Source organism: Dipodomys merriami, unplaced genomic scaffold (assembly GCF_024711535.1).
Source record: "Dipodomys merriami isolate MVZ:Mamm:240054 unplaced genomic scaffold, mDipMer1.0.p SCAF_1, whole genome shotgun sequence".
NCBI classification, from domain to species: domain Eukaryota; kingdom Metazoa; phylum Chordata; class Mammalia; order Rodentia; family Heteromyidae; genus Dipodomys; species Dipodomys merriami.
Window position 1 is genome coordinate 88,653,334 of NW_027202270.1, and position 21,366 is coordinate 88,674,699.

The 21,366-nt window shown below is 41.1% G+C and overlaps 2 protein-coding genes across 7 annotated transcripts in view; one reads left to right on the plus strand and one right to left on the minus strand.

The window, feature by feature from the left end:
* The first annotated feature begins 10 nt into the window (after nucleotides 1–10).
* Parp2 (poly(ADP-ribose) polymerase 2) lies at nucleotides 11–10,991 on the plus strand. 5 transcript variants are annotated; one of them, XM_070024565.1, is made up of 16 exons: nucleotides 12–116; nucleotides 721–843; nucleotides 1,383–1,453; nucleotides 2,604–2,654; nucleotides 3,691–3,787; nucleotides 4,331–4,406; nucleotides 6,099–6,201; nucleotides 6,747–6,909; nucleotides 7,110–7,248; nucleotides 8,875–8,938; nucleotides 9,019–9,153; nucleotides 9,404–9,531; nucleotides 9,673–9,772; nucleotides 10,175–10,273; nucleotides 10,506–10,630; nucleotides 10,723–10,991. In XM_070024565.1, exons 1-16 carry the CDS (start codon nucleotides 74–76, stop codon nucleotides 10,880–10,882), a joined length of 1,677 nt encoding a protein of 558 aa, XP_069880666.1. In that variant the 5' UTR covers nucleotides 12–73; the 3' UTR covers nucleotides 10,883–10,991. The 5 variants fall into 5 exon arrangements, with proteins under 5 accessions (XP_069880676.1, XP_069880705.1, XP_069880666.1 ...); XM_070024585.1 differs by lacking the exon at nucleotides 12–116 and adding an exon at nucleotides 321–371; XM_070024575.1 differs by lacking the exon at nucleotides 10,175–10,273 and having other exon boundaries at nucleotides 11–116.
* Nucleotides 10,992–18,797: 7,806 nt separating this feature from the next.
* The window catches only part of Tep1 (telomerase associated protein 1), a 62,943-nt gene continuing 60,374 nt past the window's right edge, over nucleotides 18,798–21,366 (minus strand). For both annotated transcript variants that reach the window (XM_070024626.1, XM_070024617.1), the window contains exons 52-55: nucleotides 20,420–20,525; nucleotides 20,132–20,343; nucleotides 19,903–20,007; nucleotides 18,798–19,240 (exon numbers count right to left, since the gene is read on the minus strand). In XM_070024626.1, coding sequence (XP_069880727.1) covers nucleotides 19,103–19,240; nucleotides 19,903–20,007; nucleotides 20,132–20,343; nucleotides 20,420–20,525 — 561 coding nt within the window. In that variant the 3' untranslated portion in view covers nucleotides 18,798–19,102. The remainder of the gene's footprint in view (nucleotides 19,241–19,902; nucleotides 20,008–20,131; nucleotides 20,344–20,419; nucleotides 20,526–21,366) is intronic.

The window sequence follows — 21,366 nt, forward strand, 5'->3', positions numbered from 1 at the left end:
CTGCGTATTCAGCCACGTGACCCTGAGCCAGTGGTTGTTGGGAGCACATTGTGGACCTCTGCGTTTGGATTCCATGGCGGCTAGGCGGAGCGGGAGCAGCTGCCTCAGGAAGCAAGGTTTGGAATGGATTATTGGGGGTGCGGAATGGCACAGGTTGCTGAAATCGTAAAAGGACTGGTGCTCCTTGCTCTCTCCCTCCCCTTCAGCTTCCTGTGGCTTGTATTTGGCTCCTAGATGAATTTTAAACTTTTAAAGTTGTTTTTCATACTAGTGCCAGCACTGTTGTTAATCCAACTAAAAAAATAAGAGAACGTCACAAGTAAAATGCGATTCTTAGACTCATTGGATTTATAGTCCTCTCTGTATTGTGGGTAGGTTCACTTTGTATATAAGATGTGCGAAGAACAAATTAGATACTATTGTTGACCTCTGTTTTGTTTGGAGTAACTGTAGTACTCACACCAAATAACCCACAAAGCACTCCACTAACCCTTATTTCATACAGGAGTATTGGGGCTGGTGAGCCGTAGGCTTAAGCCAAGAGAAGAGACTCATGCCTCAATCTATGCATTTTGCTTTTATTTGCCTAGAACAGCAAATTAATAAGGATTGCAGAAATAGTTAAGAGTAACGGTATTGCGGTTACTGTTGGTTTTTTTTTTTTTTGTAAACGTACAAAACCATCTTAAATCATTCCTTTAAATTTTCGTTCCAATATAGGAAGAACAGCAACAAAAGATTCTCCTCCGGCCAAGAAAACTCGAACATGCCAGAGGAAAGGAATGAAAAAGGGGCTTGTGGATGGAGAAAAGAATGATGAGGACAGGACAAAAGACAAGCAAGGTAAGCAGGCCAGAGGGGACATGGCCAGCAAAGGATCTATGAAGGGGATGGGATACCTTGTTTTTTCAATTCATTTCTTCCTCCCATAATGATATAGTTGAGTTTTCTATCATTTGTTCATATCACAGTACTTGCTGAGTCTTCTTTTTTATTTATTTATTTATTTTTGTCCGTCACGGGGTTTGAACCCTGGACCTGGGCACTGTCCCTGAGCTCTTCAATTCAAGGCTAGTGCTCTACCACTTGAGCCACAGTGCCACTTACGGTTTTCTGGTGGTTAATTGGAGGTAAGAGTCTCACAGACTTTCCTGCCCAGGCTGGCTTTGAACTGCAATCCTTAGATCTCAGCCTCCTGAGTAGCTAAGCGTGAGCCACTGGCGCCCTGGATGAGTCTTCATTTTTATAATATATATATTTGAGATGCAATGAGACTGAAGCAGATGACAAGGACTACTTAAGAAGACATGACATAACAGCTTTCTAGGCACTTTTCTAGATATTTTTAATTCCTGTATGAGCAATTGGAGTTCTTTCCTCAGAAACTGTGAAGGCCTTGCTGTTAAAAGGCAAAGCTCCTGTGGATCCAGAGTGTGTAGCCAAGGTGGGAAAGGTAAGAGGCTCTGGAATTGATTCTCGGTCCATTGGTTTTCCAAGTATTCTTTTAGTAGGATTTCTGTCTAGGATGTTGCTAGTGTTCATTTTAGGAATGCTCTCTAAAAATTTTGCTAGTGATTAATTTGGTAGGATTAGTAATCAGTAAGTGTGTCAACATGGTTTCTTTTGGGGTTGCCATCAGCCTTTACACCTCTTTTTTCTTTTGTCGGTTGTGGAGCCTGAACTCTGGGCCTGGGCGCTGACCCTCAGCTCTTCCACTCAAGGCAAGCGCTCTACCACTTAAACCATAGCGCCACTTCTGGTTTTCTGGTGGTTAATTGGAGATAAGAGTCTCACAGACTTTCCTGCCCAGTCTGGCATTGAACCTCGATCCTCAGATCTCAGCTTCCTGAGTAGCTAGGATTATAGGCAGGAGCCACCCCACCGGCGCCTGGCTCCCTGAGATACTTTTGCTAAGGCTAGCACTCTACCACTTGAGCCACAGTGCCACTTCTGCCTTTTTCTGTTTATGTAGTATTGACGAATCAAACCCATGACTTCATGCATGCTAGGCAAGCACACTACCACTAAGCCACATTCCCAGCCCCACATCTTTTATCAACTAGAAAAGTATGTCATTACTAAGGGAAGGAGAGCTATCTTATTTTGATGAGTTGCTGATGAGTGGGGAAAGGATTTAAAGAATAAAGAAGAAGGGCTGGCAATGTGACTTAGTGGTGGAGTGCTTGCCTTGCATGCATGAAGTCCTGGGTTCAATTTCTCAGTACCACATAAACAGAAAAATATGGAAGTGGGGCTGTGGCTTTAGTGGCAGAGTGCTAGCCTTGAGCAAAAGAAGCTCAGGGACAATGCCAATGTCCTGAGTTAAGCCTCAGGACTAGCAAAAAAAAAAGAAGAAGAAAGAAGAAAAGCAAGTTTCTTTTATGTTTCTGTAATTCAATACAGAGAGGACTATAAATCCAATGAGTCTAAGAATTAGAAAAAGGCTTTTCATTATAGTAATTGACAAGCTGTGTGTAATACATACATTTCTATTTCTTTCTCTGTTGAAGATGCTGGAAAGTAGACTGAGTTTATATATTGAAAGTATATATTTAGATATTGAGAGTAGACTGAGTTTACATAAATGTCATATTTCTTTCTAGGCTCATGTGTATTGTGAAGGAAATGACGTTTTTGATGTCATGCTTAATCAAGTAAGTGGGAAAATTCTTCTTGGTGACTGCTAATAGCCAGTGCCCAAATCTTTTAATTGTTTTTTTTTTGCTGATTGTGGGCCTGAACTCTGGGCCTGGGCACTGCACTTCAGCTCTTCAGCTCAAGGTTAGCCTTCTACCACTTGAGCCACAGTGCCACTTCCAGCTTTTTCTGTTTATGTGGTGCTGAGGCATTGAACCCAGGGCCTCATGCATGCAAGGCAAGCACTCTACCACTGAGCCACTTTCCCAGCCATGATTTTCTTGCATATAACTCAATACTAGTCATTTTCTCTTTGAATATCTCCACATTTGATTAGGTTAGTTAGGGATAGGACAGATGTGGCAGTTGTTTCCATTAATCCTTCTTTCCCTGCTAAGATTTGCCCTGCTGGAGCTCTTTATCCAGTTTCTGCAGCTGACAACTGAAGCTCTAAAAGTAGAACAATCACAGAATAAGAAGTTATAGTTAAATAAAGACAACACTTGCAGACCTATAGAACATAAAAATTGTTTTCATTTGGAAAGCAATAACTGGGATAGAGTAGGAGCTAGAAAACAGTATAATCTGCAAAGTATCTATAGAGAACGATAAAGCAGGAAGAACTAATCAGTGTAGGATATTGAGGTAATATATGAGGTTTTAGGAAGGCTTTCAGGCTTCCACTTAATTCCTAGGATTCCAGGGTTTATTTTATTTTGTCAGGTGCAGGTAGGTCTTGCCTGTAATTCTAGCTACTCAGGAGACAGCTCTGAGGAGCACAGTTCAAAGCCAGCCTAGGCAGGAAAGTTCACGAGACTCTTATCTCCAGTTAACCAGTAAAAAGCTAGAAGTAGAGATGTGGCTCCAGTGGTAGAGCACTAGCATTGAAAAAATTCAAGTTCAAACCCCAGGCCCATCACAAAATAAATAAGTAAACTCTGTTCCTCATAGTCTTAATCTGACAGGAATCTTTTTTTTTTCTCTCATCATACCAAGAGTCATTGGTTTGTGTGATTCACAATTACTGAATTATTATTTTCTCACTTATCATAGACCAATCTCCAATTCAACAACAACAAGTACTACCTTATTCAGCTGTTAGAAGATGATGCCCAGAGGAACTTCAGTGTCTGGATGAGATGGGGCCGAGGTAATGACTAATATGGAGGATTTTATGAGTTGTCATTCAGAATGCCAGAAGCAGTGTAGTGCATGGGTAGGGTTTTTTTTTTTTTTTTCTTTTTGCTTATGTGGTGCTGAGGAATCGAACCCAGGGCCTCAGGCATGCAAGGCAAGCGCTCTACCACTGAGCCACCTTCCCAGCCCCGCATGGGTAGGTTTAAGTTGGGAAAATAGAAGTTCTGAGAGGAGCTTAGGACTTAAGATAGCCTTCTCTAAGTTTGGGAATGATAGGCATCCTCACTAGGAAATTTCCAATGGAAAGACTAAGAACAGCCCCATTAAGTCTGAGAACCCTTCTGCAATGGACTACTGGTACTACTCATAGGTTAAGGCAGTTAGCAGGTCGTATGTATCAATAAGATTGGTTCTCTAAGCCCTTTGACCTTTCTCTTTTTTTCCTGCCCATTAGTCCAATGTAAGCAGAGATACCTTGGCAATCTGCCCCATTATTGTTAAAGAACTTCTTTTGGGACACAATTCTGCAAACCATCTTACAGCATTTTCTTTGCAGTTGGGAAAGTGGGGCAGCACAGCTTGGTGGCTTGCTCAGGTGACCTCACCAAGGCCAAGGAAATCTTTCAGAAGAAGTGAGTGTTACAAATAAATACTAACCTGTCTTCTTGAATCTGCATTGTTAATTTTTTTTTACATATATGACAAAAGTTTGTCAATTCTATTCCACCTGTGGTTAGAACATTAGTTGCTTTTGATTATTAAATCTACCTACAGGGCTGGGAATATAAGTGCTTACCTAGCATGCATGAAGCTCTGAGTTTGATTCCTCAGTACCACATACATAGAAAAAGCTGGGAATGGCACTGTGGTTAAAAGTGATAGAGCACTAACCTTGAGCAAAAGAAGCTCAGGGACAGTGCCCAGGTTCCAAGTTCAAGCCCCAGCACTGGCAAATAAAAAAAATCAACCTACAACCTTGAGATTTACTGAAACAAGAAGAATGTGTTTAAAAAGCAACAAACAGGGCTGGGAATGTGGCTTAGTGGTAGAGTGCTTGCCTAGCATGCATGAAGCACTGGGTTCAATTCCTCAGTACCACATAAACAGAAAAGGCCAGAAGTGGTGCTGTGGCTCAAGTGGTAGAATGCTATCCTTGAGTGAAAGAAGCTTGGGGACACTGCCCACGCCCTGAATTCAAGCCCCAGGACAGGCACAAAAAAAAAAATCTAGAAAATTTGGGGAAAGAATATCCAGTTATATTTACTGTAGCTTGGCACTGGCTCATGCCTTTAATCGTAGCTGCTCAGAAGGCTGGGGTCTGAGGAGCATGGTTCAATGCCAATCCAGTTTGAAAGAAAGTCCATGAGACTCATCTCCAATTAACTACCAAAAAAATCCAGAACTGGGGCTACAGTTCAAATGGTAGAACACTAGCTTGAAGAAAAAAAAAAATTCAGGGCCATAGTATCTAACCCCTGAGTCCAAGCCCCAGGAAAAGCATTCCCCCCCTCAAAAAAAAAAATTACAGTGAAATCTCTGGGAAGGGCTGGGAATATGGCTTAGTGGTATGCTTGCCTAGCATGCATGGTTCGATTCCTCAGTACCACATAAGCAGAAGAAGCCACAAGTGGTGCTGTGGCTCTCAAGTGGAAGAGTGATAACTTTGAGCAAAAGAAGCTCAAGGACAGTGCCTAGGCCCTGAGTTCAAGCCCCAGGACTGGCAAAAACAAAAGCAATAATAATTAAAAATAAATAAATCTCTGGGAATATATTATATTCAGAAAAGTATTAGACACATAGTTTTTATTTTCAGTCTCAATGGCTTTTGTGTGTTGAAATTTGGGAAGCCTATTGATCCCTTTCTCTTTTTTTTTTTTTTTGGTCATGGGGCTTGAACTTGGCCTGCACACTGTCCCTGAGCTCTTTTGCTCTCTGTACCAATTTAAGCCATAGCTCCACTTCCAGTTTTCTGGAAGATTAGAGATAAGAGTCTCACGTCCTTTTCTGCCCGGGCTCATTTTGAACCACAATCCTCAGATCTCAGCCTCCTGAGTAGGTAGTTATGAGTAGGTAGGTGTGAGCCACCAGCACCAAGCTCCTGTTTGTTTGTTTTTAACTAATTTCTTTATTTCACAGCTTTCCCATCCACATATTATCCTAATTTAGAGTTAATATTTGTGGAAAACAGATGTGTGAATGACCTGTGTAAGGGGAAATATTTTGGAGGCTTTATAAGGAAATAATTGTTAGTCCATTCCTGATAGCAGACCTTCATTCGTAAAGGCTTTGTTTTGTTTTGTTTTCCACCATCTGGGGCTTTACAGATTCTTTGACAAAACAAAAAACAATTGGGAAGATCGTGAGAAGTTTGAGAAGGTACCTGGAAAATATGACATGCTACAAATGGATTATGCCACCAATACACAGGTAAACTCTTGACCGAACCCATGGGGGTAAGTCCAACAGGATAGCTTATATCAGTCTAAGATCAGAACAAGCCAGAATGTCTTGAGATATTGTTGTTTCTCACCTCCGAGATAATTTCTTACTGTTTATTACTAATTAAGAGCTAGGATGATAGAGCCAGCATGTTGAGACCCTGTGTTTGATCCCTACATTGAAATTAAAAATTAATTTTGTCAGGCTGTGGTTCACTAAGATGGCAAAATCAAACATGTGAAAATGGAGACAATTTAATATTACTAAGATCAGAAACGTTGAGGTATAATAGCTATATTTACATATTTAATGTTATTAGGAGGGCCTTTTGGACTTTGCTCTGAATGTTTGACTGGGAGAGGCAAATCTAGCATTCTTATGATTAGTCACATTGGCTGCTCTAACTAGACTACTAGTGAGAAATGACCTGTGTTCAAGCAGACTTTGACTGACACCATTCTGTAAAAACACTCCTTGCAGGATCTCAAAATCGATCCTTTCTGTTTTTATGGATTTTATTTGTTTTGCTATAGGAAGAAGATGAAACAAAACAATACCAGTCTCTTAGTGATGCCTTGAAGCCACCATCCAAGCTAGACCTTCGCGTGCAGGAGCTGATAAAGCTAATCTGTAACATCCAAGCCATGGAAGAGATGATGATTGAAATGAAGTATGACACGAAGAAAGCCCCACTTGGTAAGATTTCACATTGTATGCTACATCCCTGCTTCATATTTCACAATTTATTTAGTGGGATGTGTTGTTGCTACTATGATTTAAAGCTTGCTGAAAGTACTGAATAAAGAAATCAGATTTGAAGGTGAAGGTGAGAGGGGGTAATGAAGGTAATATTTTGAAAGACTAGTTTGGGGTTTGATCTCTGCCTGGGCCTCCAGGGAAGCTGACCATGGCACAAATCAAGGCAGGTTACCAGTCTCTTAAGAAGATTGAGGATTGTATTCGGGCTGGCCAAGATAAACGAGCACTCCTGGAAGCATGCAATGAATTCTACACCAGGATCCCACATGACTTTGGGTAAGGCTTGTGCAGCTGCTTGTTTGTTGTTGTTCCTGCCTATATTTCATACAACAATCAATAGCTGTAATCCTTTTCATCTTTATAACTAAAGAAATTATCATCTGAAATATGGAGTCAAAATTATTTGTTGATAAGCCTCTCTATTCAGCTTAGGAATAGAGAATACAATAGAAATAGAGAGGAAAGAAGGGAGGAGGAGGGAGGGACAATGCAGTCTATGTGAGCACCCAGCCTGAGGAAAACTGTATTCTCTGACCAGTGGAAGTTACTAACTCCAGAGACTATCAGAACACTACATAAAACACCTATAAGCCTACCTATCAACCCTTTCCTTTTTCTTTAAGGTGACTTTAACCACACAATCATTTCTGTGAATCCAGATGATTTTATTAGATATATAATACGCATGTTCTTTTTGATTTTTTTTTTTTAATGGTACTAGGGATCAAACTAGAACCTTGCCTTGTTAGCCAATTTTTCTTCCACTAAGCTATATCACCAGTCTTAGTCTTTTTTTTTTGTGTGTGTGTGTGTGTGTGTGCTGGTCCTGGGGCTTGAACTCAGGACCTGGGCACTGTCCCAGAGTTATTTTGTTCAAGGCTAGAGCTCTACTGCTTGAGCTGCAGCTCGCTCCACTTCTGGCCTTTAAAAAAAACAAATTTATTCATCTGTTACAGGGCTTGAACTCAGTATGGGCGCTGCCCCTAACCGTCTTTGTGTTCAAGGCTAGCACTCTACCACTTGAGCCATAGCACCACTGTCAGTTTTTGAGTGGTTAATTGGAAATACAAGTCTCACAGGGACTTCTGCTCTGGCTGGCTTTGAACCATGATCCGCAAATCACAACCTCCTAAGTAGCTAGGATTACAGGTGTAAGCTACTGGCGCCCAGCTACTTCTGGCTTTTTTAGGTGGTTAAAGTATAAGAATCTCAGGGGCTTTCCTGCCTGGCCTGGCTTTGAACTGCAGTCTGCAGACCTCAATTTTCTGAGTAGTTAGAATTATAGATGTGAGCCACTGACACCTGGCTTGGTTGTTTTTTATTATGGTTGTCACTCTATTTCTATTCCTTCTACTGATTCATAGAACCCTATGATTTAACTGTGTGAGTAGTCACCTCTGTTTCTAGACTGTGCCCACTCTATGTGTTAGATGTCAATGTAACAAAAGATTTTTTAAAAATCCAACTGTATTTCCAAATGTGAAAGTCTGTGTAGCTTGTTTTAGTATGCTCAGAATATATCTAGAAATTAAAGTTTTTTTTTTTTTCTTTTGTTTTTTTTTTTGGGTCCGGTCGTGGGGCCTGAACTCTGGGCCTGGACGCTGTCCCTCAGCTCTTCAGCTCAAGGCTAGCGCTCTACCACTTGAGCCACAGCGCCACTTCCGGCTTTTTTCTTTTTGCTTATGTGGTGCTGAGGAATCGAACCCAGGGCCTTAGGCATGCAAGGCAAGCGCTCTACCACTGAGCCACCTTCCCAGCCCGAAATTAAAGTTTTTATGGATTGCATTCTTTCAATTGGAAAACTCTAGTTTCTTGTATCTATTTTGTTAAAGACTTATTTTTAGTTATGTGGCTTTCGCCAACAAATCAGACAGTTAATTTTGGTTATATCTCTGTCCTTAGACTCCACACTCCTCCATTAATCAATACAGAGAAAGAACTGTCAGACAAAGTACAACTGCTAGAGGTGAGCTATGTATGGTTTGGAGAGTAATGAGCCACTTGTCCTGTGTTCCCTTACACTGGTTATATATTTCATCTTCTCAGGCTTTGGGAGACATTGAAATTGCCATTAAGCTAGTGAAGACAGAACTCAAAAGCCCAGAACACCCCCTGGACCAGCATTACAGAAACTTACACTGTGCTTTGCACCCTCTAGACCATGAAAGTTATGAGTTCAAAGTAAGAAAAATGGTCATCTATTTCCATACCCTTATGCCCCATCCCACTGTTCTCTGAGATTTCTGGTTTAAAACAGAAATCTGGCTAGGGCAGAATTTCTATTTACTAGGAAATTGGGGAAGAGTTTTTTCAAATTGATGTTTGAGACTATTTGGGAACATAAATTGCTGTGAAGTTAACACAGAAGCCTTGAGTTCTTCCATTCAGCCAAGTTCTTGTTTATCTACACTGGGCATTTTCTTTCCCACAGGTGATTTCCCAGTACCTACAGTCTACCCATGCTCCTACACACAAAGACTATACCATGACTTTACTGGATATTTTTGAAGTGGAGAAAGAGGGTGAAAAGGAAGCCTTCAGAGAGGACCTTCCTAACAGGTCTCAGGATCTAGTTTGGATTTAGATGTTCTTGCTTAAAGTGCAGTTAAGGACTAAAATGATGACAGAAATAGCTGTTAGCTTTTTAATGTTTACAACTTATATTTTCAGGACAGCATGTACAATTATGGCTTTTTTTAGGATGTTGCTATGGCATGGTTCCAGGCTGAGTAACTGGGTGGGAATCTTAAGCCACGGGCTTCGAATTGCCCCACCTGAGGCTCCCATCACAGGTTACATGGTGAGTAGAAATTGAACTCTGGTAGGAAAAGGATAAAATCATGGCCTCAGTCCTTTTTTCTCCCAGTAGATTAGGACTAGATGTTATTCCTCCCCAAGAACTGAACCAGCTCACCATCATCTCTTACTGTGTACTTTAAATTCTATCTGTCCATTTCTCCAAAAGTTTTACAGATGTTCCTACATCTCTGGAACAGAATTGTTAATGGCAGTGGTGAAGGGTCTGACTTATGTTTCAGAGAATGGAAAACCAGGAACATGTTAAGGGTCTATATACTGTCTATATTCACCCTTGTATGACAGAATTATAACTGTGACAACAGAAATAGAAAATCAGGGTCAGTGATACAAGCATTTTTTTATAATGGGCTATGTGGCTAACCCTGGTCTTTGAATATTTTAGTTTGGGAAAGGAATTTATTTTGCTGACATGTCTTCTAAGAGTGCCAATTACTGCTTTGCCTCTCGCCTAAAGAACACAGGACTGCTTCTTTTATCAGAGGTGAGGCAAGAATACATTTATGATCTCTATTATGAATTCCTATTTTTTTCCAGTGAGAAAAGTTTGATCTCAGAACTAAGACATTTACCTGGAATGTCTTAGGGGAGAGCCAGTTACATTAGATTCCTGTGCTAGAGGAAGAGGAGAACTATAAATGGGCATGTTCTGGTTGGGTTTAGAGCCACCTAGTTTTCCACAAGATGTGGGCATTCAAAGATCATTCTCTTTGCAGGTAGCTCTAGGTCAGTGTAATGAGCTACTGAAGGCTAATCCTGAGGCAGAAGAATTACTTCAGGGCAAACACAGCACCAAGGGACTTGGCAAAATGGCTCCTAGCCCTGCCCACTTCATCATCATGTAAGTTTTCAGAGCCAACAAGCTAGATGACTACTTTCTCTACTCAAACATCTGAACTAGAGGCTAATGTTAACACATCTTATATTTGGCAGGAATGGGAGCGCAGTGCCCTTAGGACCAGCAAGTGACACAGGAATTCAGAATCCAGAGGGTTATACCCTCAACTACAATGAGTTTATTGTCTATAACCCCAACCAGGTCCGTATGCGATACCTTCTAAAGGTTAAGTTTAATTTCCTACAGTTGTGGTGAGTGTTGATATGAAACCAGAAAAGATACAATCTTCAACCAAGAAAACAAGCAGTGTCTTACTTTTAAACTTTTTGATATTTTGTATAATAAAAATAGTATAAATCTACCACTGGCTTCCAATGATTTTATTCTTTCTTAGATCAGTATTCTTCATGTCCAAGACAGAAAGTATGCATTGCTGTGTGTATTGCACAGCTGGCTGCAGCTTATCAGGATCCTATTCCTAGGAGATTGCATTGAGGATGCTAAAGGGCACTAATCCTTTTCCCTGAGGAATTCAAGCAAGTTTGTTGAGTAGAAGCCCCAAAGAATTGTTCATGTTTCTCCCAATCCAAAGCTTAATTGCTTTTTTCCTAGTTACCAGCTACAAAACATGTCTTAAGTTTTAGAAAGCATTTCACATCTGTATTTTCTGAAAATAATGAAAAAAACTTCATCTATCATTAAAACATATAAATTATCAAGACCTTTTTTAGAAATAATAAGATGATACTTGTACCACTGAAAACAATGGGAATTCTGGATGTAGAAGGCAGAACATAACTGTACTGATTACTCAATTGTTTGAGATCAGGAAGACTGCAGTTTGAGACCTACTGGACAAAAAAATAAAAATAAAAAAATTAGTGAGACCCTATCTAAATCAAGCTGGATGAGGTAGTCACACCTATAATTCTGTCATACAGGAGTGCATAGGTAAGAAAATCATAGTGCTGGGAAGGTGGCTCAGTGGTAGAGCGCTTGCCTTGCATACATGAGGCCCTGGGTTCGATTCCTCAGCACCACATAAGTAAAAAAAAAGAAAAAAGCCGGAAGTGGCGCTGTGGCTCAAGTGATAGAGTGCTAGCCTTGAGCTCAAGAGCTGAGGGACAGCGCCCCACAACCGGACCCAAAAACTATTTAAAAAAAAAAAAAAGAAAATCATAGTCCAGGGCCTGGGAAGTTGGCCCAATGGTAGAGCGCTTCCCTCAAATGCATGAGGCTCTAGGTTCAGTTCCTCAGCATTATGTAAGCAGAAAAAAGCCAGAAGTGGTGCTGTGGCTCAAGTAGTAGGGCACTAGCCTTGAGCTGAAGAACTGAGGAACAGACAGCGCCCAGGCCCAGAGTTCAGTCCCCACAACAGACCAAAAAAACAAGAAAAAAAATCATGGTCCAAGTCTAGCCCTTGGGGGAGAAAAACCCACAAAACCCTACACAGAAAATAAAAACAAAAAAGAGCCAGGAATGTGGCTCAAAGGATAGACAGCGGCATAGCAAGTGTGAAGCCTTGAGTTCTAATATTGGCACCACCAAAAATGAACAAGAAAAAAAGCATACTCAAGCTTAAGTCAAGCTAGCCTTTGTTAAATACCATGTGTCAGTTTTACACCTCAATTTATTTCATCCTTAGAAGAAACTCATGAAGCTGGTGGCTCACATCTAATCCTAGCTACTCAGGAAGCTGATTTTGAGGATCACCATTCAAAGCCAGCTTGAACAGACAAATATCTGAGACTCAATTCTTAGCTCCAATTTAAAAAGCCAGAAATGAAGGCATGTATAGTGCCATTTGCAAGCTGAGTGAGAACAGGCCTGGAGTTCTAGCCCCAGAACTGGTACACACACTCTAACTATATATCTATATATAGCAATGTGTGTGAATATATATATATATATATATATATTAAATGAATATATATGAATAAGGAAATGAAGTAAAAATAAGATATAAGCCTCAGTTTTCATTATTGAATCTGTCAAACTATAAGATTATTTCTCAAATTTCTGTAGTTTCTAAATGCTTGCTCCTAACTTCTATCTCATTGTATTTATTTATTGACTAACACTAGTCCATGAACTAAATTTTTAAGTATCTCTGCTCTAGATTTCAGAAACATGTTTATGAATGTTAAAATAGACATATGAGGGGCTGGGAAGGTGGCTCAGTGGTAGAGTGCTTGCCTTGCATGCCTGAGGCCCTGGGTTCGATTCCTCAGCACCACATAAGCAAAAAGAAAAAAGCCGGAAGTGGCACTGTGGCTCAAGTGGTAGAGCTGAGGGACAGCGCCCAGGCCCAGAGTTCAGTGTTCAGGCCCCACGACCAGACCCCCCCCCCCAAAAAAAAGACATATGAAGATGGATATGGTGGTTCATGCTAATAACCCCAGCAATCAGGAGGCAGGAGCAGGGGGATCAAAAAAGTTCAAAGCTGGCCTGGTGTGACTCACACCTATAATTCTAGCTACTCAAGAGGCTGAGATCAGAGGATTCAAGTTCAAAGCAAATGTTGGCAGACAAATCTGTGAGACTTTTCTTCAATTAACTGCCAAAAAGCTGAAAGTGGAGGTGTGGCTCAAATGATGGAGCACTGACTTTGAGCAAAAAACTCAGGGACAGGACCCAGGTCCTGAGTTCAAGCTCCAGACCTGGCACTTAAATGCATGGTAGGGATATAGTAGCAGTAGCTTACCAGGTGTGTATAAATTGCTGGGTTTGATTCCTAGCATAACAAAAAATATGTAAATTTGATATATGAAAGAGAAGGCTTTGTGGCTAGGCAGAAGAAATGTCTTCTGATACCTCAGTCCAGTGGCTCTTCATTGTGGAACTTATCCAAGTATGAGAAGAAACTGAAATTCTGTGTACTGATAACAATCTAAACACTGCTTAATATAAAACACAACTAAATTGCCCTTTCAACACTTGTGGGTACCTGTAGTGGTCCCACTCATCCATAAGAGACATGTTCCAAGACCCCAAGTGGACGCCTGAAACCACACATGGTACCAAACCCTAAATACATAGCTTTTTTTTTTTTTTTTTTTTTTTTTTGTCCAGTCATGGGGCCTGAACTCTGGGCCTGGGCGCTGTCCCTCAGCTCTTGAGCTCAAGGCTAGCGCTGTACCACTTGAGCCACAGCGCCACTTTCAGCTTTTTTTCTTTTTGCTTATGTGGGGCTGAGGAATCGAACCCAGGGCCTTGGTGCATGCAAGGCAAGCGTTCTACCACTGAGCCACCTTCCCAGCCCCGATAGCTTTTTCTTATACAGATATACCTATGATATAGTTTGGTTCACAATATAATTAGGAACAGTAAGAGGCACAAAAACTAATAATAAAATAGAAAAATGGTTAAGAATATACTGAGTCATTTAATTTTGCCCTCCAATTCCCAACTGTACTGTGTTCTTCCTTTCTGTGATGGCCTGCATGATCAGGTAAAGTGGGGGATGAGGGGTAGGTAGGCATTGGGAGGTAGTGTTAGGTAGTAGTTAGTAGTCTACTATATAGAACTACTTGAACACAGGCACAATACCATGATAATTGATTTTTTAATTAATGTATTAATGCCACTGGGATTTGAACTCAGGGCCTTGAGTACTACTGGCTTGCTTGTTCATGGCTGGAACACTACTACTTAACCATCCCTCCAGCCTTGCTCTTTGCTGGTTAATTGAAGTCTGTCCAGGCTGGCTGCAAACCACCATCCTCCTTGTCTCAGCCTCCTACGTAGGTATGCAGGTATGAGTCATTGATACCCAATGACAGTTGGTAATTTTAAAGTGAATTTAAAGTAGATAAGTGGTGATTTGTGTCCAGGGTAAGATGGAGAGGACAGAGTAAGATTTCTCCATGCTACACAGAGCATCACACAATTAAAAACTTGGGCCTGACATCAGTGGCTGACATGTTTAACGACTCAGGAAGCTGAGATCTGAAGATCAAGATTCAAATCCAGTGTGGGCAGCAAAATTCTGGGACTCTTATCTCCAATTAATCACCAAAAATCCAGAAGTAGAGGTGTGGCTCAAGTTGTAAACCACCATTCCTTTTTTTTTTTTTTTTTTTTTTTTTTGGGTCCGGTCGTGGGGCCTGAACTCTGGGCCTGGGCGCTGTCCCTCAGCTCTTCAGCTCAAGGCTAGCGCTCTACCACTTGAGCCACAGCGCCACTTCCGGCTTTTTTCTGTTTGCTTATGTGGTGCTGAGGAATCGAACCCAGGGCCTCGAGCATGCAAGGCAAGCGCTCTACCACTAAGCCACCTTCCCAGCCCTGTAAACCACCATTCCTGAGCAAAAATATCTCAATGACAATTCCAGGCCCTGAATTCAAGCCCCAATGCTTAGCATACACACACACAACAGCAAAAACAAAAAACTTGGAATGTATTTCTATTTTCTTTGCTGCTGCTGCTGCTTCTTCCTCCTCCTCTTCCTCCACTTCCTCCTCCTCCTCCTCCTCCTCCTCTTGCGCTGTTACTAGGGCTTGAACTCAGGGCCTTGTGCTCTCACTCAGCATTTTTTCTCAGAGTGCTCTACCACTTGAACCACCTCTCCACCTTCACTTATTTCTCAGTTTTCTATTTTTTGGACTAAAATCAGAAAGAATGAAATCAGTAATTTCTTTTCTTTTTAGCAGTGCTAATGGTTGTACCTAGAGCTGTGTGCATACTGGGAAAGTGCTCCATCCCTGAGTTACACCTTGGCCCCTTAGGGACTTTTAGAATGATGTCATGGTTCTCTACCAGATATTTCAAATAATCTTAAGATTTGTAGTCATGAGGTCAATATGGAAGGAAGTGAGGATCCAGAGACACTTGTAGAGCATTTGGGCAAGGCATATGAGAAACAAATCACTTACCAAGCTGCATCAGCCAGACTCTTATTTCCAACTAACCACCAAACGGCTGGAAGTGGAGCTGTGGCTTAAGTGATAAAAGCACTAGTCTTCAGCACAAAAGCTGTGATAGCACCCAGGCTCTGAGTTCAAGCCCTAGGAGCACATGCGCACACACACACCACACATGCACACACAAACACAGGAGAGTACAACAGACTCTATTGGGGTAGGGGATACTGCAGGAGAAGGGAGGAAGTTGAATATGGTCAAGTACTTTATACACATGTATGAAAATAGAACATTGAAATTGCTTTAAGAAAAGGGACAGTCAGGGTGATAGAGTGTGTTTTGTGTTTTTGTGGAAATGTTACAATCAAACCCCCCTTGTACAACTAATCTGATAATAAATCCTGTGTGTGTGTGTGTGTGTGTGTGTGTGTATGTGTGTGTGTGTATACATGCATGCGCACACCAGTACTGGGGCTTTGGCGCTGTCCCTTTTATACTCAAGGTTGGCACTTGAGCCAAAGCTCCACTTCTGACATTTGGCTAATTAATTGTAGGTCTTGTGGACTTTTCTAATCAGGCTAGCTTTGAACCTTACACCTTAGATCTCAGCCTCCTGAGTAGCTAGGATCACAGGCATGAGCCATGGGAGTCCAGCATTTTACACACATACACACACACACACACACACACACACACACACACACACACGACTGATCCACCTTTGAATGTGTGTTTTTTTTTTTTAATATTATTTTATTTTATTTGAGAACATACTGTACAGAGGGGCTACAATTACATGGGCAGGATAATGCATACATTTCTTACCAAGCATTGCAGCCTCCTCCTTTGTTTACCCTTCACTTCCCTTCCCAGCCTCCCCCCTCCCCCCACCCAATTATACCCCCCCCCACCGACATTGTAAGGCTGGTTTTGACATGACATTTTGTACTTCTCATTGTTGCAACAGGTCCACCTGAATCCTTAAACGACTTGTTTGCCCCCATCTCCTCCACATGTTATACTGACATCAAATATAGTGAAAGCGGGGGTTACACTGTGGGGGAGGGACATACAAAGCAACAAAGAAATAATCTTATAAATGCGTTAGAAACATATGCATGAAAGAAACGAAAACATTAAAATACATATTTAAGGGTTCACAACAAATCAAAGAAAGGTTGGACAAATGGGATTGCATACGGTTGCAGAGCTTCTGCAGGGCAAATGACATAGCTAGCAAGATCAATAGAAAGCCCACCGATTGGGAGAAGATCTTTACTAGCCATACAACGGACAAGGGTCTCATATCTAAAATATACTTGGAACTCAAAAAATTAAACCACCCAACAACAAATCCTCAAAGAAACAACTGCCCAATAAATAAGTGGGCGAAAGACTTAAAGAGAAGCTTCTCTGAAGAAGAAAGAAGGATGGCCAATAGACACATGAAGAAATGTTCAACATCCCTAGCCATAAAAGAAATGCAAATCAAAACAACATTGAGATATCACCTCACTCCAGTTAGAACAGCAAAAATCAAGAACTCTAACAACAACAGATGCTGGAGGGGATGTGGACAGAAAGGAACCTTACTTCATTGTTGGTGGGAATGTAAACTTGTTCAACCACTTTGGAAAGCAGTATGGAGGTTCCTCAAAAGACTTCACATAGATCTCCCCTATGATCCAGCAATCCCACTTTTGGGCATTTACCCAAATGTTTACAAACAAGACCACACTAAAGCTACCAGCACAACTGTGTTTATTGCAGCATTATTTACCATAGCTAAGATATGGAACCAACCCAGATGCCCCTCAGTAGATGAATGGATCAAGAAAATGTGGTATATATACACAATGGAATTCTATGCCTCCATCAGAAAGAATGACATTTCCCCATTTGTTAGGAAATGGAAAGGCTTGGAAAAAATTAGATTAAGTGAAGTAAGCCAGGCCCAAAGAAGCATAGGTCCCATGGTTTCCCTTATTTGCAATATCTAGTATAGGTATGAGTCAAGCAGAAAAGGTCAGATAATGTGATGTTAGGAAAATGAACCCTTAAATATGTATTTTAATGTTTTCGTTCCTTTGAATGTGTTTTAAGCTTTGTTAGTTTCAATAAAAGATTTCTCCCAAGAACAGCAATGATTATATTATATGAACTATTGCCTGCAAGTCACATGGAAAGCCAGCAGACCTTGGCCTGCTCACTGGGGCACTTAGTTCTCACAGCTGGTTCAATGATGGGACTCAGTGTTTCCTAGTTCTAGACATTCATTTCTCATTCCTCCTTCCATCATTTTTTCTGGATCAAACAAGAGTATTTTGCTCTACTCAAATTAAGTGCTAACCAACATGACCCTTGCTTTTTCTCCATAAAGAATGGGATCTAGTGTGTAGGGCAGCAAAGATCAAGGGAATTTTTTCCTTTTTTTTTTTTTCTTTTTTTTGGCCAGTAGTGGGGCTTAAACTGTAGGCCTGGGCACTGTCCCTCAGCTCTTCAGCTCAAGGCTAGCACTCTACCACTTGAGCTACAAAACCACTTCTGATTTTCTAGTGGTTATTGGAGATCATGGCTTTAAACCATGATCCTCAGCTCTCAGCCTCCTGAATAACTAGGATTTACAGGCATGAACCACTGTCACCCAGCATAACAAGGGAATTCTTTTTTTATATATCTATATATGTTTTTATTGTAAAAATACTGTACAGAGGGGGTTACAGTTACATGAGTAACGTAATGAGTACATTTCCTATGGAGTATTGTTACTTCCTCTGTTTTTCCACTACCATCCCTTCCCTCCCCAACTCTCCCCCTCCCTTCTCCCCCCTAAGTTGTAAAGTTTGTTTTCAATATAGTGTCTTGTACATCTCATTGTTAAATGGGTCAACCTGTACCCTTATTTCAGCATTTAGGACAAGGGAATTCTAAACACTGTTTTCAAAGAGTATCTACCATAGATGTGGCTTACTTTCTTGCAGTTATAATTAAGAATATAAAAGTTTTTTTAAGCCAGGTGCCGGTGGCTCATGTCTGTAATCCTAACTTCTCAGGAGGCTAAGATCTGAGGATAAAGGTTCAAAGCTGTCCCAGGCAGGAAATCCATGAAACTCTTATCTCCAACAAACCACCAGAAAAGCTGAAGTGGCGCTATGGCTCAAGTGGTAGAGCGCTAGCCTTGAGCTAAAGAGCTGAGGGACAGCTCTCAGGCCGAGTACAAGCCCCATGACCAAAAAAAAAAAAAAAAAAAGAATATAAAGGCTTTTAAAATGGATTAAAAATATGTCCTTCCCATTGACGCAAATAGACATAAGGACACAAGCAGGGCTTTTATTTAGTGCCAGTCCTGGGGTTTGAACTCAGGGCCTCTAAAGCCTCTACATTTAGAGCCCATACATTTACATCTGGCTTTTTCTGAGTAGTTTATTGGAGATAATGTACTTTTCTGCCCAGCCTGGCTTTGAACCGAAATCCTCAGACCTCAGCCTCCTGAATAGTTAGGGTTACAGGCGTGAACCAACAGTGCCCAGAAAATTTTACTTTTATAGTCTTATTTAAAAAGTCAATGCTGTCTTCAGGCTTTGCACTATCTAGCACAAGTGATATGATCTTTCTTTAAAGACTGCATTTTCGTTCCCAGGACAAAAAGTACACGTTGCCTTGTGTGTCTCCAACAGCAAGGTGCAGGGTAGAGTCGGGCCCCAGCCAAGGTTCTAGGCAGTTCACTGCCCCCTCACATCGGAACAGACCCATCTAAAAGAGAAACAGAAAAAGAACTACAAGTCCACAAGGCCTACAAGCCTAGGGTGCTTTTCCTTACTAACTTGATTTTCTCTCACATTCGTGCCTTTTATTTAGAAACAAGTAAACCAATGAAAAGGGGATTGAAGAAAACATTTTTTTAAATTTCTTCTAATTGTTTTAAGAAAAGAGAAGTTTGGTCTTCTGCCTTTCTATATCCGATATAAGCTTCCTTTTTTCTTTTCTTCCTTCCTTTTTACTTCTTCCTTCCTTTTTACTTCTTTCTTTCTTTCTTTCTTTCTTTTTCTCCCTTCCTTTCTCTCTCTTCCTATCTTTTTCTATGTGTGTATGTGTGCACACACCAGTAATGGGGCTCAAACCAGGGCCTGAGTGCTGTCCTTTAGCTTTTTCAATCAAAGCTGATGCATTACCATTTAAGCTACAGCTCCACTTCCAGATTATTAGTGGTTAATTGGAGATAAGAGTCTCACAAACACTCCTGCCTAAGCTGGCTTCAAACCTTGATCCTCAGATCTCAGCTTCTAGAGTAGCCAAGATTACAGGCATGAGCTACCAGTATCTGGCTTTGCTTGCCTTCTTGTAACACCCTTGCTTTCTTGTATCACCCTTTTGCATCCATGTGTACATACAAACACACACACGTGTATACTTACCAGTTGCATACTGGGTCTCTCCCACAGCTTAACATCTCTGTCCTTTGAAGCTGTCACCAGCAACTCAGGCAGCACATGGAGGGCAGTGACAGCACCCGAGTGGATCTCAGAGAGAAAGAGAATAATATGATGAGTTCTCAGGGGATCTCTTACTTAAGGAAGCATCAAAGACTGCTGTTTCAGACTTTGAGCTTCCTCCCTGCCTTGGTGACCCTTTTCTCAAACTCACCTTTCTATACTGACATGTTTTTAAATGTGGCATTTCTGGCCAGACATCCATGGTAATGTCCAACTCTGAGCACACTGATGAATCTGATCCTGGAGTCTGGGTTTTAGGTGTTCTCCTCTGCCAGATGTTCCCTGTGGTCCATTCTCCTTCCCGGGTGCACGCAGCCAGGTGCCAGAGCATCCCATCAGATCCAGCACACAAAAATGAAGACTCTGCAATTTTAAGGTCAGCATCAGAACCAGTTCAGGCCATTTCTGAACTCCTCGGGTCTTTCTATTCCATTCTCACCAGATTCAGGTTTGGCTTGAGTTATTTGGGTTGAGGACTTAGTAAAATTCTCTAAAGTCATCTTGAAGTCCAGGCTCTCTTCCAACTCCCCTGATTCCTTTTGCTTCTGTAAAATAATAGATAACTCTGTTCAGTCTGTTCATATCACACAATGTACCAACAATCTCTGGAAATTAGCTTCTCAGGAGGCTGAGATCTGAGGAGTGTGGTTCAAAGCCAGCTGAGACAGAAAAGTCCACAATACAACATTTAACCACCAAATTATACTGAAGTGAAGCTGTGGCCAAGCGGTAGGTACAAGCCTAAGTGAAAAAACCAAGGAAGAGCAAGAAGCCCTGAGTTCAAGTCTCAGTTCCAGCACAAAGAAAAACAAGCAATAGGGTCTGCTCTGGGATGGCTAGGACTTTTAAAAAACTAAAATACAGGTATAATAAAGTACATTAAATGGACATCTGGAGGAACTTTTACATGTGTCTACCATGCAGTTATCCCAGAACAAGATATAGGACCATTTCTATCACCCTAAAAGCTGTTTTCATGCTCCTTCCTAGGCAAGAACAGACCACCCCTATATTCTGGTTCTGTTGCCACAATTTTTGCCTTATCTTAAGTTTAAGAAAATTATACTGTGAAGCCAGGCCCAAAGAAGCATAGGTCCCATGGTTTCCCTTATTTGCAATATCTAGTATAGGTATGAGTCAAGCAGAAAAGGTCAGATAATGTGATGTTAGGAAAATGAACCCTTAAATATGTATTTTAATGTTTTCGTTTCTTTCATGCATATGTTTCTAACGCATTTATAAGATTATTTCTTTGTTGCTTTGTATGTCCCTCCCCCACAGTGTAACCCCCGCTTTCACTATATTTGATGTCAGTATAACATGTGGAGGAGATGGGGGCAAACAAGTCGTTTAAGGATTCAGGTGGACCTGTTGCAACAATGAGAA

Excerpts from the sequence above, each read along its gene's own strand:
- Parp2 (XM_070024565.1), top strand. The coding sequence starts at position 74 with ATGGCGGCTAGGCGGAGCGGGAGCAGCTGCCTCAGGAAGCAAG. Across the intron at positions 117-720 it reads CAGCTGCCTCAGGAAGCAAG|GAAGAACAGCAACAAAAGAT; the intron begins GTTTGGAATGGA and ends GTTCCAATATAG. Across the intron at positions 6,910-7,109 it reads CACGAAGAAAGCCCCACTTG|GGAAGCTGACCATGGCACAA; the intron begins GTAAGATTTCAC and ends CTGGGCCTCCAG.